This window comes from Halichoeres trimaculatus, unplaced genomic scaffold (assembly GCF_033239565.1).
Source record: "Halichoeres trimaculatus isolate MK-OKI-2021-1 unplaced genomic scaffold, fHalTri1.1 fHalTri1_scaffold_17, whole genome shotgun sequence".
NCBI classification, from domain to species: domain Eukaryota; kingdom Metazoa; phylum Chordata; class Actinopteri; order Labriformes; family Labridae; genus Halichoeres; species Halichoeres trimaculatus.
In genome coordinates, this window is record NW_027437195.1 from 4,257,884 (window position 1) to 4,274,001 (window position 16,118).

At 37.9% G+C, this 16,118-nt stretch overlaps 3 protein-coding genes across 8 annotated transcripts in view; 2 read left to right on the forward strand and 1 right to left on the reverse strand.

The window, feature by feature from the left end:
- Positions 1-363: 363 nt before the first annotated feature.
- Positions 364-7,107, forward strand: spdya (speedy/RINGO cell cycle regulator family member A). 6 transcript variants are annotated; one of them, XM_074692898.1, is made up of 7 exons: positions 364-458; positions 2,910-3,191; positions 3,524-3,582; positions 5,624-5,709; positions 5,782-5,953; positions 6,127-6,445; positions 6,924-7,107. In XM_074692898.1, the coding sequence occupies exons 2-7, from the start codon at positions 2,942-2,944 to the stop codon at positions 6,983-6,985; spliced, it is 948 nt and encodes a 315-aa protein (XP_074548999.1). In that variant the 5' UTR covers positions 364-458; positions 2,910-2,941; the 3' UTR covers positions 6,986-7,107. The 6 variants fall into 6 exon arrangements, with proteins under 6 accessions (XP_074548999.1, XP_074548997.1, XP_074548998.1 ...); XM_074692896.1 differs by having other exon boundaries at positions 369-530; XM_074692897.1 differs by having other exon boundaries at positions 369-515.
- A 520-nt stretch (positions 7,108-7,627) lies between these two features.
- On the reverse strand, positions 7,628-13,592 carry trmt61b (tRNA methyltransferase 61B). The gene is made up of 8 exons (XM_074692892.1): positions 13,467-13,592; positions 12,546-13,381; positions 12,320-12,422; positions 9,405-9,595; positions 9,203-9,294; positions 8,673-8,869; positions 8,498-8,581; positions 7,628-7,872 (listed from the first exon to the last, which is right to left on the reverse strand). The coding sequence occupies exons 2-8, from the start codon at positions 13,293-13,295 to the stop codon at positions 7,838-7,840; spliced, it is 1,452 nt and encodes a 483-aa protein (XP_074548993.1). The 5' UTR covers positions 13,296-13,381; positions 13,467-13,592; the 3' UTR covers positions 7,628-7,837.
- A 1,652-nt stretch (positions 13,593-15,244) lies between these two features.
- The window catches only part of wdr43 (WD repeat domain 43), a 29,574-nt gene continuing 28,700 nt past the window's right edge, over positions 15,245-16,118 (forward strand). The window contains exon 1 of the mRNA XM_074692662.1: positions 15,245-15,530. Within this exon, the coding sequence (XP_074548763.1) occupies positions 15,324-15,530 (207 nt within the window). The 5' untranslated portion in view covers positions 15,245-15,323. The remainder of the gene's footprint in view (positions 15,531-16,118) is intronic.

Here is a 16,118-nt window from a genome sequence, read left to right on the forward strand (position 1 = left end):
TTAAGTTTTATGAGTTATATCCTTGTTTTTTTTTGTTGTTGTTGTTTTTATTTTTATTTTTTTGTTAAACAGATAATTCGTGAAATTTCACTGAAATAAAACGTTTTTTTTTTTATTCTATTATTTTCAGAAATTACAGCTGGATTTAGGCTGGGGATGCAAAAGGCACCGCATTTAAAGAATGACCCCACTATGTTTTGATTCCTATATCAATCTGTGATAGTTTGGGAACATTTCTGACTCCATGACTCCAGTCCTATTTAATGTTACTTTCATCTTCTTTCATATTTATTTAATTTTATTTTAAATTGAGATTTAGTTTTTAAGAAGAAGCAGAGAGGTGAAGCACAGGAAGACGCGCGCCCCCGTCCGCAGGTTGGCGGGGAATACAGCGGAACGTGCAGCAGAGAAGCGCGTTCACAGACTGCGGTCCTGCCACAGCGCCTGAAAGCAGCCGTGTAAAGACTCATCTATGGTCCCTTTTTTGATTTCTTAACCGTAAGCATTTCTGACAGGTGATAGCAAGACACGTAAGCCTTTGTTGCCGTAAAGTTCTGCTTTGTTGTGTCACTGATAAAGGTGTTAGTAACGCTGAAACCAGTCAACTTTCGACCACCTTATGAACTCAAATGTTGATATTTAAGCTAGCTGCTAAATAGTTTTCAACTGACTTTAGAATGACGGAGGGTGATTTGAGCCGAATTCTGTAGGATAAAGTTAACGATGACTGAAGAGACAGGTTGGCAATGTTTGGTGTCTTAATTAAGTAATATTACTCATATTTTGCCAGATAACTGTCAGCTAACTAGTAAAAGTTAACGTTGTGGTTATCGGTGGGAGTCTATTAAGCTGTGATGAGTTCAGGTGTGAATTCAGTTCAACACGATCAAGAAATTCTGCTTGAATTGCTACTGAAAGGTAAAATACTCGTTTTAACAGAGGAACTCATTGGTATGTCTGTATTTCATTTTTATTTTATTTCATTTATTTGAAAATAAAATGTATCTTAGATTTAGATTAAGTCAATCTGACCGTAGGATAAGTAAACCAAAATGAGCAAATACTTAAGAGTAACAAGGGTAAATGAATAGAAATAAATCCAGAAAGGAACTGTACATTTAACAGCTATCTTTTTTCCGCTAATTGATGTCTTCATAACTTTATAGACCTTTAAATCAAGGCTCAGACATATACTGTTAATCCAAATAATCAGGTAGTGACTTGGGAAAGAGAAAAATCAGTAAAAACAGGTAAAAATCAACCAGTACAGTATGGAAGCGTATTGCATTTACTTGAAGAATAAAAAAAAACAACAACTCAGATTTTTCAGAGTAATTTATTCTTCAGTTTGTTTTTTGTGGTAATTAATTTTGTTTTTCTAAATAATATTTTTTTATTGGTTTGTTTTTTTTTATGATTATTTCTGTTTTTATGAGTAATTTTTGTGGTAATTAATTTTGTTTTTCTGGTTAATATTTTTTTATTGGTTTGTTTTTTTTATGATTATTTCTGTTTTTATGAGTAATTTTTTTCTGTTCTCAGATTACTTTTTCCTGTTTTTCTGAGTATTTTTTTCCTGAAGAATTGAGATACTTAGAAATCCCGTATGAACCTCAACCTGATGTTTTTTGTGGTAATTTTTTCCATCTGTTTTTAACATTTTTAACATAACAAGGGTATCATACCCTGTGTGTGGCTAATACCTTACCTTTATTGACCAGGTACAGACCGGTAGAAAGTTAAGGATAAGGCATAAATGTGCTGAACAGGATCTCTGATCCGTGCGGGACACAGGAGCCACCACACATCCACGTGAGTCGTTTGCAGGTTGGAGGTTCTCACGGGATTTTGAAGAAGCTGGATACTTCAGGAAAAAAAATTACTCCTAAAAACAGGAAGAAAAAATTACGAAGAAAAACTTCAGGTTGAGGTTCTCGCAATACTTCAGGAAAAAATTACTCAGAAAAAAAGGAAGAAAGTTATCTGAAAACAGAAAAAGAATTACTCATAAAAACAGAAATAATCATAAAAAAACAATATAATAATTATAACAAAAAACAAACAAAAAATATTACTTAGAAAAACAAAATTAATTAACACAAAAACAAAATGAGGAAAATTACTCTGAAAAACCTGTTTTTTTTTCTTCAAGTGAATGCAATACGCTTCTGTAGTACAGTGAAAAAATAAATGAATAAATAAATAAATAAGAGAAACAGCGAATCAATAATGATGATCCATAATTATACATAATGGCTAGCCAATAAAATAAGATAAAAACAAAAATTAAAGCTTTTCTGTAAAAATAGTTCTTTGGTAGTGAATTAAACAGGGGACAGACTGTGCAAGTCTGGTGTCCTCTGCCAGGCTGCCTGACAAGTTATTGGACAGATAAATAAGCAAATACATGACATTAGCTGTGCTGAACAGTGCTCTTGAAGTGGCAGTGCACCAAAAATAAAGAGAAATTTTATAAGAAAAACTTTGTCCATTTTCATCCTTTATCAGCTGCACTTTCAGAAATGGGCTCCAGGTAGCAGAAAAGGTGGAAACCTTAATTTGGATTAGTGCAAGTAATGGACTTGGTTCATATTTCACAACCATTTGGTTAAAAAAAACAACAACTTTTTTTTGTCTTTTTGTTTGAATGGTTTTGATAATGTTCCCTTCAAGAAACACTTTTCAGGTTTGTCCTCTAGTTTTAAAGAAAAAAAAAACAGTATTTACTTAGTTTTTTTTTTCTTCACTCAACTGTTGTGACTTATGGGTGGAAAAACAAACATAAAGTCAGTTTTTGTTGGTTTGTTTGTAAGTCAGAGAAAGTGTACAGGGAGTTTTGTAAACAAGCCTTTTTTATTATTTAGTGTCTTACAGTCAGTTAACTTTTCTTTTCTCTGGATCCATCACAGATCTCTCCTCTACACATGATCCAAGCTGTAGCATGATGAAGCATACACACAAGTGGTGCCAGACTCCTCCATGTGTGACGGTCCACGTCAAACCGAGCACTCTACACTCTGTCCAAGTCAAAAGAGGTCTTCAGCTGAAAAGATCAAATAGACAGACAGAAAAACGGGGCCTAAAGGCGAAGATTCATCAGGGGCTGCTGGAGACGGGTTATCCCAAAGTGACAGTGACCTCGACCATTGTTGTCATGCGGCAGGAAATGACTGCATTCTTCAGACTTTTTGGTAAAAAACTAGCTACTTTCAAAAATACTGTTCCTTTAATAAAATGTTTGTTTTTGTTAAAAATGATACTATACTCATCCCTTTATTTTCCATGTGATGAAAACATGTAATTTAAAATCACTGTTAGATAATCCCTGATCCTCAAACATGAAACTCAAGGCCTTGTGAGTCTGGTGACCGAAGCAGATGAGTTTAGGATGAGAAAATGTTTAAAAGTGGTGGGAACTTGAGTAAAATCAGCAGCTATGCACTGAGTTACATCAAAATGATGGACCTTCTTTAAACTCACTGAATGAAGAATGTCTGTTTTAAAAAGTTATGTTTGGTTACAGATACTCAGCTGATCCAGGACTTCTTGGTGATGGACTGTTGCTACAAAATGACTGACAAGGTACACGGAAACATTTAAGTTAGAGATGCACTGATCCAACTTTTCAAGACCCAACACCAAAACTGATATCTGGGCCCTGGTACCTCTGATCACAGTATTACCGTATTGATTCGAATATAGGACAACCCCGCTTAAAAAGATGACCCCCTCTTTTCAGAGACAGAACTTCAGAAAAAGACTATGGTAACCAAAATTTACCCTGTAACTAATATTTTATTAAAATTCTGAAACAGCCAATGAAATAATGGAGACTGCTTTCATTTTTAGCTTTAGATACATTCACTAAGATCTGTGTTTCAAATGTAGTTCAGAGGACAGCTCTGGTGATGGATATGCCTTCGTTTCTCATTAAACTCATATATCATATTTTTCAGATGGTCTTTTTGGACACGCAATCTTCAGACATTACTCTCTGTAACTTCATATTTTGTCTTTCTGACAGTTATTTAAAGTCTCTGCTCCATTGACCATCATTATCTTTATATCAGCTTTATAACTCTGCCTCAGTTGTTTGTTAACTTGACCAACTTTTGGCCCACTTTGCTCTGGACGGTCACAGCGCCTCTCCATGTCTGATCTTCTGTCACTGCGTCTCTGCTGTGATTGAAAGATGACTGCAGTCACAGTGAGGTGACTGGCGCTCTCTGCTGTTGCAGTTGTGTAGCGACCCTATATAACTATCAGCATGTGTCACTGGTTAGACCCTTGATTATATGACAACACCCCCAATTTTCACATTATCTTCAATGAGAAAAACCTTGTCTTATATTTAGGTCAACATGGTAATTTAACATCCTCTGTTCTTTAATATGAGGATGGGACTGAGAATTATGTTTTGGAAACTTCAGGCTTTTCTAACTTTGTAAAAGAAAATGAAATGAACCTAAATTTAAACTGACTGTTTCATTATTTTATAGGACTAGAAATGTATGAAGGTATGGTGAGTAAGACTTCAGTACTAACAGAAATTATGATCTAACTCAGGGGTCTGCAACCTGTGGCTGTGGAGCCTTATGCGGCTCTTTGACTCCTTTGCAGTGGCTCCTTGTAGCTTTAAAATATCATTAAAATAAAGTTCTTTTATTATTTTTGTTACAGAGGTTATTAATGAAAATGAAACAGACACAAAGTAAAAACATAATAAAGGATTTTTACTAAAAATGCATCGCCTCTTGAAACAAAGCTTTTAATTTTTTGTGATTTTTTTGCAGTTGTTGATTTTTTTTTTTCTATTTCAATTTTTGACATTTTTGCAAATTAAGAAGAAAAGTTCCACTTTTTTTTTTTTTGAAGATTTAGCAAATTTTTGATTTTTTTTGTAAAATTCCCTATTTTTCGCAATTTTAAAAGCTTTTTACAATTTTTGGAAATGAAGCAAAATTTTGATATTGCATTATTTAGTTTTTTGTGCAAATTTAAGACATTTCAGCATTTGTTTTTAATTTTGCCCATTTTTTAATTACATTCTTTTATTTTGCAATTTTTTTTTTTTAATTTCCAACTCATTGAAATTTCATACATTTTGCAAATTTATAAGATCTATGACACTACAAATTTCTTTTTTTTTCTTAAATTGGCAAATTTATTACAAATAAAAAAATAACAAATTACATGTGCAAATTTAAAAACACAAAAACTTCTTGTTTAGATAATTGTTCACCTGATTATACACTTTTTTGTCTTAATGTGAAGATAAAGTAGATTTTGCGGCTCCCGAATGACTTTTATCCAGGTGAGCGGAGGCAAAACGGCTCTTTGGAAAGTAAAGGTTGCAGACCCCTGATCTAACTGTAAACCTCAGCAGTGGGTACGTGAGGCATTAAACTGGTGCATATTGCAGTCAGAATTGTTCGTGAACCAAGTGTGAAATTCCTCCAAACTGCAGAGCTGCTGTAGTTAACTTCTTTCATGCCATTTTAACTCTGCCCAGCACAAATTCATCAGATCAGTGCATCCCTAATTTAGGAAAAAGTGACAAAACTCTCTCTATATTTCTGACTCAGTAACTGAAAAAATGCTTCTCGTCCTCTTCTCTCCACAGTACCTTCTAGCCATGACCTTTGTGTACTTCAAAAGAGCTCGCTTCACTATTACTGAGTTCAACACCAAGAACCTCTTCATTGCACTGTAAGTCTGAAGTAAAAACTTGTCTTAAAGTGTGTCCTGCAGCTCTAGATGTGTCTCCTGGTCCATCTTCAGGTATCTGGCCAACACCATGGAGGAGGATGAGGAGGAGAACAAGTATGAGATTTTTCCCTGGGCTCTGGGAAAGAACTGGAGAAGACAGTTTCCGCGCTTTATCAAGCAGCGAGACAGACTTTGGGCTCGGATCGACTACAGAGCGGCTGTCAGCAGGCGCTGCTGTGAAGAGGTACACACACGTACAAGCGCCTGAGGAGGCTGATGAATGTGTTTGTCTTGTTTTAGCTGCAGGCTACCATTGTTTTTGCTTTTGTTCAACGCCAGAATTCTTTGTCTGATCTTTTTATCTCATAGAATGCAGATTTGTTTTATTTTCTGACTTGTTTTGTCACCACTGCACAGGTGATGGCTATCGTGCCCTCTCACTTCGTGTGGCAGCGAAACCGCTCAGAGCACCACGGCTTTGCCCAGCGGCAATATGGTGACCAAATGCAATTACGTTTCCCCCGTGGACCTTCAGCCTCCCCGGTCTTCTGTGCCCTCTGTAACCGTGGCAACAGGTCAAATCAACGCCCAGGCCCTGCACTGTCTCACCGAGGCTCTGCAGCACAGTCCCAACATGCTGCCTTTCCATTCATCTCTGCCCAGCAGGTGGAATTGAGCCCACCCAGGGCTCAGCACCAGGCCCAGCATTCCTCCTGCTGCTGTGCTGGGGTTCCTGGTGGGTATCGCTGAAAATCTGAGCTGTAGAGTAAGATCTGACTTTAAAACCTGGACTCTTCTGAAAGCTGGATGTTTGAGGTTGAAGCGTGATAAAAAAACAGCTGATGGTATTTCAGCTGAGTTTAGTAAACTGTTTGGACTGTGTAAATGTCTTGAAAGATTTGTTTACAAGAAGCTGTCTTTTTAATTTGACATGGATATTTGATTAAGGATAATGACTAATTATAAAATGTTCATGAGTCTTTTTTTAAGAAGCAAATTCAAAGTCCTCTTATTTATTTGACAAATATCTTCCAAAGAAAGTAGGAATATCTGATATCAAAAGCAAACTTTTGTAGAAGCAGACCCTCTGATCTATTTTCCTACTTTTTTATTTATGCTAAAAATATAGTTGTACATTTTTTCAACAGGATATCGCAGAAAATGACGCTTCTCTCTTGATCTCAAAATCTTTTTCTGTCTCTTGCGTCCTTCAGGAGACGAGTCTTCCTGCGACTCCTCATACGACACCTCCATGGACTGGATCAATGAGGAGTAGAGCACTCCAAAACCTCTGTCTTCTTCTTCTTCAGTCTTTCACCAGCAGATGTTTTTTCTGTATAACTCTCATTTGGCCTCATTTATTGTTGAGTACAGGTCTGTGATCTCTGTTTACATCTCTAATGATTCAGGACATTCATTTCATGTAAAATGAGTTTATGTATTTTCATTGAAACATGCAGAGAAATTGATTTGATAAATTGTGCTTTGTTGTTTACATACAAATTCCTGGTATTTATTTATTTATGTATTTATTTAACTATTTATTTTTTATGTACTGGAGCATTTCTGGGATTCCTCAACAACCACTCCTTCACAAATCCGAATAAGTTAAACTGCCAGTGTTAACATGTCTTCTCCATCGTCTGTTCCACTCTGGGTTTCTGCTGGCTGTGTTCCTCATGTTGTTGCCAGTGAGCCTGTTCAAAAGTTCAACTCTTCCTTCTCAGTCTGAAATAAAGGCTTGATTTCTGACTTTCTGATTTATGAACTTTCTTTGATTCTCCCTGATCCCACAAGCAAGTTACGATTTTCATGACTTTGTCTATCAATATGTTCTCCTTCCTGGTGTTTCTTCCTCTTTGTGGTTTTGTACAAATTATAAATTTTGCTTTGAGAAAACCCAGAGTCAAAAGTTAGACCTTGAATCATTTGGACTTTTTAATGAGTTGAATCAAATAAAATGGCTTTAAAAAAAACAACACACATCATCGAGAAGACAAGGGCACTCTTAGTGATTACTAAGGAGACTGACTCGGAGGCATTTTTTACTCAAAACACACAAAAATACAGAATTTAGGGTTGATTTCAAACATTCATTTTTGTCCGAAGTTTTTTCCAAGCAGAGTGGCTACTGCACAAACTTCCTCAGTTTTACCAGGAAAGCTGCAAAAAAGGAGAAAGAACACAAACATGATGTATTTAACTGTTATAAAATGTGGACATTAGCTTTTATTTACCACCGTGTAACATTAGTGAATCCTGGTTATGTCCTGCCAGTCATCTACCAATCAGAGCTAACGTAACCTCACTCTTCATTTTATTGATAGACTCTCGAGTTTGAACAGACCACTGCAGAATAACTGCTGACTGTGGGTTGGAATCAACATTAACACAAACAGATTAGCCCATGTGTTAGCCTTTAGCTCAGGCTCTATCTCTCTCCTGTTTATCTTTCTTCTGCTCTTCTGTCCTTTTTCTGTCTGACAGTTAGGCTCCAGTGTCTACCATCACTACAAAATTAATCACAGAAATCATTTCCAGCAGAGAAAAACACAGATGTCTCTTCTCTCTAGTAAACTTTGGTCCAGTCCAACCTGATCAGGACACTAAGAAATAGTATTTAGCGATGACCTACATTGGTGCTGATAATCTCATTTTAAAGTGTGGATTATCAACAGCGTGAATTTTTTTCTAGATCACTTAAAACGTCTCCACAGGGACTTTGAGGGAGTCTGAATCGAGGGAAATAAACCCAAAGATTGAGCTGATAAATCAGTGGTTGTCTGACCTGAGTGGCTCTTTTGAAGAGGATGAGGTCTGGCAACGTAGGGAACACTACCAAAGGCCGGCTGTTCCTCTGTTTGTGTCTCCTCTGAAATAAGAGTTTCATATCTTTAAAGAAAATCTCACAATCAGAGAAAGTTTGTGATTTAAATTTGATGTTTTGTATCATTTATATCCACCTGTATCATCTGACGCCTCATCCTCCTGCGTTGGACCTTTGCTCAGGATCGGGGATCTCCTGATGCAGTACTGGCCGTTTTTCTGAAGGGCCGCGGTCACCAGCCAATCTCTGATCGGAACCTCGATGATGCTTTCACAGAGCAGAGGGAGCTTCAGACATCGCAGGCCTTCCAGCAGGTCAGTGACCTGAGTTATGCTGCGTCAGAGAAAATCATAGGGACTGTTAAGTCTGAGTTCTATGGGAACGTGGATCATAGAGACTATCAAAATGAGATGGGAGAAAATCCTACCAATGTGGGAGAAATCAAGGACAAAGCCCCCTCTTAAACTAATAAAGGTGCACTACTAAACATTTCTGTAACAATGTTTAAAAAAGTCCTTTATAAAATATTATTTCCTGTTTCTTCAAGGGCGTTTGAAAACTCATCTTACAGCATGAAACGACAGCACCTTCATAAACAGAATACTGTTTAATTTCTCATCCTATGCCAGCTCTCAGAGGTGATGCTTAAACGTTTATGGTACACACTTGGCGAGGTAGACTGCACAAATAGCTCCAGGGTGCAGATGTGGAATCACGGTGGATAAAACCAGCTGAGGACTGGTTAAGTCCAGAGCAACCTGAAACAGACATGATCCATCTGATGAGTGTCACAAAGTTCCTGAGGTCTTTGTTAACACGATGAGGTGCTGCTGAATTGTACAGTGAAAAACTCTGTGCAGACACTGACCGAGTGGAAGCCCTGACCACTGAGGAGCGAGGAGGCTGTGCTCAGGTCAGCGCTGTGAAACTGAACGTTGTCAGGCCACTCTTCTCCTCGTCGCAGACTCCAGGCTGTCCTCCAGCGCTGGTAGTTCAGCACGGCTCTTTTTTGGTGGTCCTCTCTGACCTCCACACTCAGCACACGACCTCTAGGGCCAACTGAGGAAACAGAGAAACAGAAATATAAAGTAATGTCACCAATATCTAACTCAGAGTTAGGCTTTTCTGGATCACTGCCAGTGACACTTAAAGAAAATTAGCAAGTATTTGGTAATATCAAATAAATTTCACATTTTTTCTCTCCTAAATTCATACAGAGATATTACTCCATACAGGGTGAAACACATTTTTTATTCATGTATTAACTGTAGTTTTTCTAGAGATGAGCAGAGGATACAAAAGCTTTATGCTTGTATTGCCTAAATGAAATGCACAGCTTTAGAACCTGTTCTTTTAGAAACTGATGTATAACAAAGACTAAATGTAACAATAACCTGAAATGTAATTAAAAAAATTAACAAGACCTAAAATGTAATAACTGAACCAACACGTAACAATGAAGATCCCAAAATGTAATTTTTTGACATTTCACTTTTTTTTTTAATTAATTTTGTTAAATTATCAACCAGTTATTACATTTCGGGTCACTGATACATTTGGTTTGTTGTTACAAATCAGGCTCTAACAATGTCAAAGCAGTAGTTATAGGACTGCTGACCATAGACTGTGTAAAATATGGAGGTAGTCTCTACAATGTCACCCGTCTGTTCCTGATGTAGAGTAAAGAAGCTGATCATTGGCGGGGCCATACTGGATTAGGGATGGGAACCGAATTAGGTACTTTTATAGGTACCAACCAAATACTGTCAAAAGTACCAGGTACAGATTGACATAAAATCAAAAGGTACCATGTTTAGGTACCTTAACGCATCCTTGTGACTGTGAGGGAGTGAAAGAGTAGACCATCTTCTATGCTGGACATGAACACAGCATTGCAAGGTTGTATATTGAAGAATAAATATGTTAAGTTGAAAAAAAAAAAAAAAAAAAGTACTTATTATAACATAAACACAAAAAAGTACAGAAAATTGGTACCGTTGAGTACTGATACCGATTGCCAGGAACCGGGCATGGGTACCGAATAATTTCAAATGTGAAAGGTACCCATCTCCATATTGGATATGGTGCAGAGTTTGAGCTTCCTGTCTGACAGCTACACTGCGCCTTTCAGTCATGTGAGCTGAGCTGTGTCTCTGATTGGATAAAGTTGTGATCCTACTATCTTCTCCACCACTGAGTTAGAAAAAGGTTCACCCACGTACAGTGTGTGCTGACAGAGAAATCAGCGTTTCAGACCCAAGCTGTTTTTTGAACCAGGCTGTAAATATGTTTTTAATGCTGTAAAAGCCTGTTTTTTGGCTTGGTCTATGTGTGGTTTCTGGTCTTTCTGTGGCCAGCCTCAAGCTTGATGAACAGCAACTTGGAGAACTTCCACTTAAGCTTTATTTTTTCTAAACCGGGTATTGCCCCCGGCTGCTAACAAAGAAAACTTAAGCACTTTAAAGAAATCATTTCAGTTTCATTTTTACTTATTACAAACAGTGTTGGGAAAGTTACTTTAAAAAAGTAACTAGTTATAGTTATAGTTAGAGCTGAGAAAATGTAATTAGTTACTTTACTAGTTCCTAAATTATAAAAGTAACTAGTAACTAGTTACTTTACTTTAAGAAAAACTTTGGTGGAACAGTAACAGAAAGGTCAACTTTATAATTAAAGATACTATTTTTATGACATGTAGTGGAACGATAAAACACAACAAATATGTTAAGAAATATTGAAAGGATTATCTATTTTTGTAATCCTGCAAAGCTGGCACTGCTGCCTTCCATTGTAGATGGTTGTGAGGTACTCATCTGCTCGCTGCTGCTCATCTTGTCGTGTTTGTTTACTGTGTGTGTGTGCTTGATCATACTCATGTCTGTGTGTGTGCGGCAGCATGGGCCCGCCCAACACTGTTTCTGATTGGCTTACCGTCAGCAGTTCCCCTCTGTTAACCAATCATCACTATCACTCGCTTTCTCAGCAGCAAGATTCATATTAGTGTGAGAGCTCACCGCTCCCCGTCCATGCGTTTGTGAGAGGAGGAGGAGGAACGGGGAGTGCTTCATCATAACGCGACTAACGCAACTAACGCACCTATTTAATTCAAAAGAACTATAACAGCACTACAGAATGACAAAAGTAACGCGTTACGTCAGAAGTTACAGAGAAAAGTAATTACGTTAGGTAACATAACGAAAAATAATTGTTACTTCCCAACACTGATTACAAAATAAGAAGGGAGGAGAAAAATAAAATGATGCACATTGCAAAAGATAAACAATCCATAATTATGCTCTGAAAGTATCAGCTGATCTGATATCTGACTATGAAGGATCACATTGCCATGCTGACCTGACATTAAAATGTAACATGACTGAATTTTAGGCTAAAAAGCTTCAAAAGGCTTCATGTAACCATAACAAATGTATGGGCTGACATTTTTATCTAAGATTCTTTATCAGTGTAAAATCCAAATAGCTATTTTTTGCTTGAAACAGCAATGACTCCAACAATTGATTAGAAAAAAGTGCTAATGTGTGAAGGTAATAAAACTGGAAATTGGATCATGTTTATCTTTCTGAGACAGAAAGTTATTCCTCTGCATCTATCAGGATAAAAAAAACAGCTGCTTTTAGTATCCTAGTGGACACTAGAGCATTGTGTCTATCTGGCATTTTATAAAGACATAAAACAACATGGATATCAGAGAGTTAAAACATGTAAACTCTTTGCTCCCATTCTAATGCAAAACTAAAAGATCTAATATGAAGGAACCCAGACCTGCCCGGGACAGAAACAGAGTCATGGCCCCTGACCCTGAGCCAGACTCCAGCACACAGTCTCCCTCGTTCACATCCATCATCATAAGCATGGTAACTGCATCCTGAAGCAGAATCACAGTGAGAAGGAAATTAGAAGAACTGTGATTAAAAGTAGATTTCACTTCAAACAATGTGAAAGCCAGAGAACATTTAGGATTATGACTCGTGTGACACAATTACTGCACCTTGGGGTAGGTGATGGCTGGTGCCCTCCTCATTAACAGCACATAATCCTCCAGACTGGCCCGACGTATACAGAGGGAAACTCCTCTGTTGGTCTTCAGGAAGCTACCTGCAGGCTGCCCAGCTATGTCATCATGCATGATCACCCCCCATCCGCTCTGCAGCCGTGTCCCTGTCTGCAGCCTAAACATCTTCCTGAACTCCAGCTGCCCCTGCTTACGATACTCTGCGACAAGAAACTCCCCAAATGTGAGCAAGCTCTCCCCAGGAAGGCAGGTTTTATCTGCAGCAAATGCTGAGTTTGACTGTGTGCCTGAAGTGTTTGGCTCCACCACAGGATCTGTTTCATCATCACTTCTCAGGACTCCCCCCTGTTCAGAGTCCTCTAGTGCAGCAGATTCCTGAATGTGTGTGCCATCATCTAGGTCTTGCTGGTCCTGCTCCCTTAACTGCATCACCTCAGGGCTCAGGGTGTCCTGGGGCAGCATGCCACTTATCCTCTCCAGGGGGGACAGGGGTCTCCTCCTTCTGAATGGCAGTGCATGCTTGGAGTCCAGGGATAAAGAATCTGATTTGTCTCCATCGTCCTCTTTAAATTTCACTGCGCTTGTAGAAAAAGTCCTTATTTCCTTTCTCTGTTTGTAGAGTTTTACAAGTTTGTCCCTGCTACAGAGGAGTCTTTGAGAGGAAGTGCTGATTTTCACCAATCTGTGCATGAACAGGAGTCCAGTAAAAGGGGTCTGTGCGGCCATTACTTCAGCCTTTAAGACAGCATCAGTAAAAACAGTCTCTGTCCTTGGATATCATCCGTTAAACTGAAAGCACATTTCAGAAAGACCTGGAAGACAGACATTTTATGAATCCCAATAAATGAAAAATTGAAAATTAACACTTTGAATTTAAGTTGTTTGAATGTTACTTACTCCTTTCCTCGTCGGAACGTCATAGATTGTATACGAAACACTTCCAGTTCGCTACCGGCTGTATTTACAGTCCAAGGAGGTCACCATGCTGGGAAACACGTGTGAACGCCGTCATCACTGAGCGACGCATGCAATGATCAAAGTCTACCGGCAGACGGCGACAACGAGCATCATATCTGGGTCTTATTCAACGCTCAAATTTGTATTTTGTAACAGACTAAGAATAAAAACAAGTCTTTATCCTGTTTCAGACACTCATATTTATTAAAAAATCTGCGTTATAAAAATCATCTTGTTGTCCTGGAGAGAGCCACAAACAGAGAAAGTGGGTTGTTCTGAGAATTCCTGGAAGTTTTCAGAATGTGCTAAACAGTTATTATACACGTCAAAGTTAAAAAAAAAAAAAAAAATCGGATTCGAAAAATAAAAAAAATATATATGTTCAACACAATTAACACAGTTTCAGTAGACCATTTTAATTCCACAGAATATACAATTAAGTTCTTATCTAAGTTGGATACTCGTTTTGCATATATAATGACGGAACTGTCATGAAAATGAATTTGCTTTTCTTTCTTTCTTTTTTTCTTTCTTTCTTTCTTTCTTTATTTATTTATTTATTGGTCTGGCTAAAAAATAAATTCTGTCTATCGATCTACTGTTGTTGCGTTCAAGTGCTGTTTTAAAAAGTCGCAAAAGACCCAAACTGTACCATTTTGAATTTATAAATTGTACATCATACAGTTAATGGCTGAGAAAGGGTGATGGGGGTGTCTATGAAGGCAAAAGCCATAAGAAAAAGAATCTGAATACAGCTCATTCGACCTCAAGGGGAGAAGACGGGGTAAGACAATGGCAGTAATTTTCTGTGATAACACTGAAGGAAAAGGGGTATAAAAGTTATCCTTCTTTAAAAAAAAACGCTCAAATGTGAGAATTTTGGGGTGAACATTAAAATGTAAATTGTACAGAAAAAAAGGAGGATTACTTGAATAGTTGAGGAATTCAGAACCTTTCTTGAGTGTTTAGTTGAAGTTTGAAAAATTGCCATACTTCAACTAAACACAGCATTATTCTGAGAGCAAGAGCTGTCTCAAAGCGTTACCTATAAAATGAAAAATTAGCTTGATAAATATCAAATTTAGTTTAGGTTTCAACCACTGGTTTTAAACTTTGGTTCAAACGTTCGTTGTTAAGATTTGTTTTGATTTTATAATAATAATAATTATTATTATTAGTCCACCAGTTATAATTGTCAAGAAAACAGAAATATTGGTTTTTTTTAACTGCACTCATGTTCAGTAAAAAGTATGGAGTGGAGGAAAATAAAGGTGTAGAAGTAACAGGTAGCAACAAGTGGGGGAAGAAACATGGGTGACATATTCAATCAAAATAGAATGTTATCTTTGTTGTAGGCTGCAAGTCCAGTGAAAAATTTAAGCAAAGTGCAACACGTGTGCTACAGTTTGAAATGAGATATAGTGGTTAATTTGTGTAGATGGTGCATGCACTCTATGAATTATATTCTTTTTTTGTCTTTCAAATTTTCTATTTTGACCATTCAAAAAAAGAAACAATAGAAAAAAGGAATATTCAGACAAACAGATATTCAGAAAAGTTTATATAAAAGGGAGTGGAAAGAGGCAAGACTTACTGAACCTTTCTCTACGTACCCAAATATAAAGGAATCGTCTTTTTCAAAGAGACTTGAATGCATCGCGGCTAAACCTGCTTTGTTGTCTGGCAGCAGCAGCCAATGGGAGGGCTCCGCCGCTGACGTTGCTAACGCGCATGTCCGGAGAGAGGCACATGTGGTTCGTGTAAACCACGCACGCAGACGCAGGCAGCGCTTCAGAAATGGCGGCCGATGGTGGCAGCTCTTCGCAGCAGTTACCCTGCGTTTTTTCACCCAAATCACGACAGTACTTAGCGTTGTGTGCCCAGGATGGCAGACTACGCATTTGGAACACAGACAGTAAAACACTTCACCAAGAATATGTGCCTTCAGCTCATTTGAGTGCCACTTGTACCTGCATAGCTTGGGGACCATGCCGGACTGTGAAGGTACGTGAGTCTGCTTTGGAGATCCCAGCTTGTTAGCTACAGTTAGCGAGGCCTTAGCAAGCAACCTGTGACAATTTCAAAGGGAACTACACACGCTGAGACAAACGGAGAAACGTTTTCTGATACAAATGATGAGACTGAAAAATGTTAGACAGCCTGCTGTGTGCCAAAGCGGAAGCTCTCGTGTGTCTAACACAGATTTGATTAGCCTGCTAGCTGCTAGTTAGCTTCAACAGCTGCGCAGGACGCACATGTTAGACCCACATGGTAGTTGGGGAAACTGTGAAGAACGTATGATTTCGATATTCACATGTACGCTAGCTGTGCAAGAATATTTGATTTTGCACAGTTATTGGACCAAGTGTGTCGGAATCTGCCCACGTTGGCAGTGTTCAAAGCAAAGTAGATATTTAAGTTAGCTCAAGCCTACCAAAACTCCTAACGCGTGTGCGACCATCACTACACTTAGCCGAGATTCTCAAACTTATAACCTCTCGAAAATGATGGCACTTTGTTGAAAGCACGTCAAAAGTGACAAAAAAAATGTGAACAGTAAATTTTCATATTTATTTGTTGAAATTTGTAACT

Coding starts and splice junctions, on each gene's coding strand:
- spdya (XM_074692893.1), top strand. CDS start 855: ATGAGTTCAGGTGTGAATTCAGTTCAACACGATCAAGAAATTCTGCTT. Junction 5,954..6,126: donor GCAGGCGCTGCTGTGAAGAG/GTACACACACGT, acceptor ACCACTGCACAG/GTGATGGCTATCGTGCCCTC. Junction 6,446..6,923: donor CTGCTGTGCTGGGGTTCCTG/GTGGGTATCGCT, acceptor TGCGTCCTTCAG/GAGACGAGTCTTCCTGCGAC.
- trmt61b (XM_074692892.1), bottom strand. CDS start 13,295: ATGGCCGCACAGACCCCTTTTACTGGACTCCTGTTCATGCACAGATTG. Junction 8,870..9,202: donor TGTGCAGTCTACCTCGCCAA/GTGTGTACCATA, acceptor TCTCTGACGCAG/CATAACTCAGGTCACTGACC. Junction 7,873..8,497: donor TCTTCAAAAGAGCCACTCAG/GTCAGACAACCA, acceptor CCTTTTTTGCAG/CTTTCCTGGTAAAACTGAGG.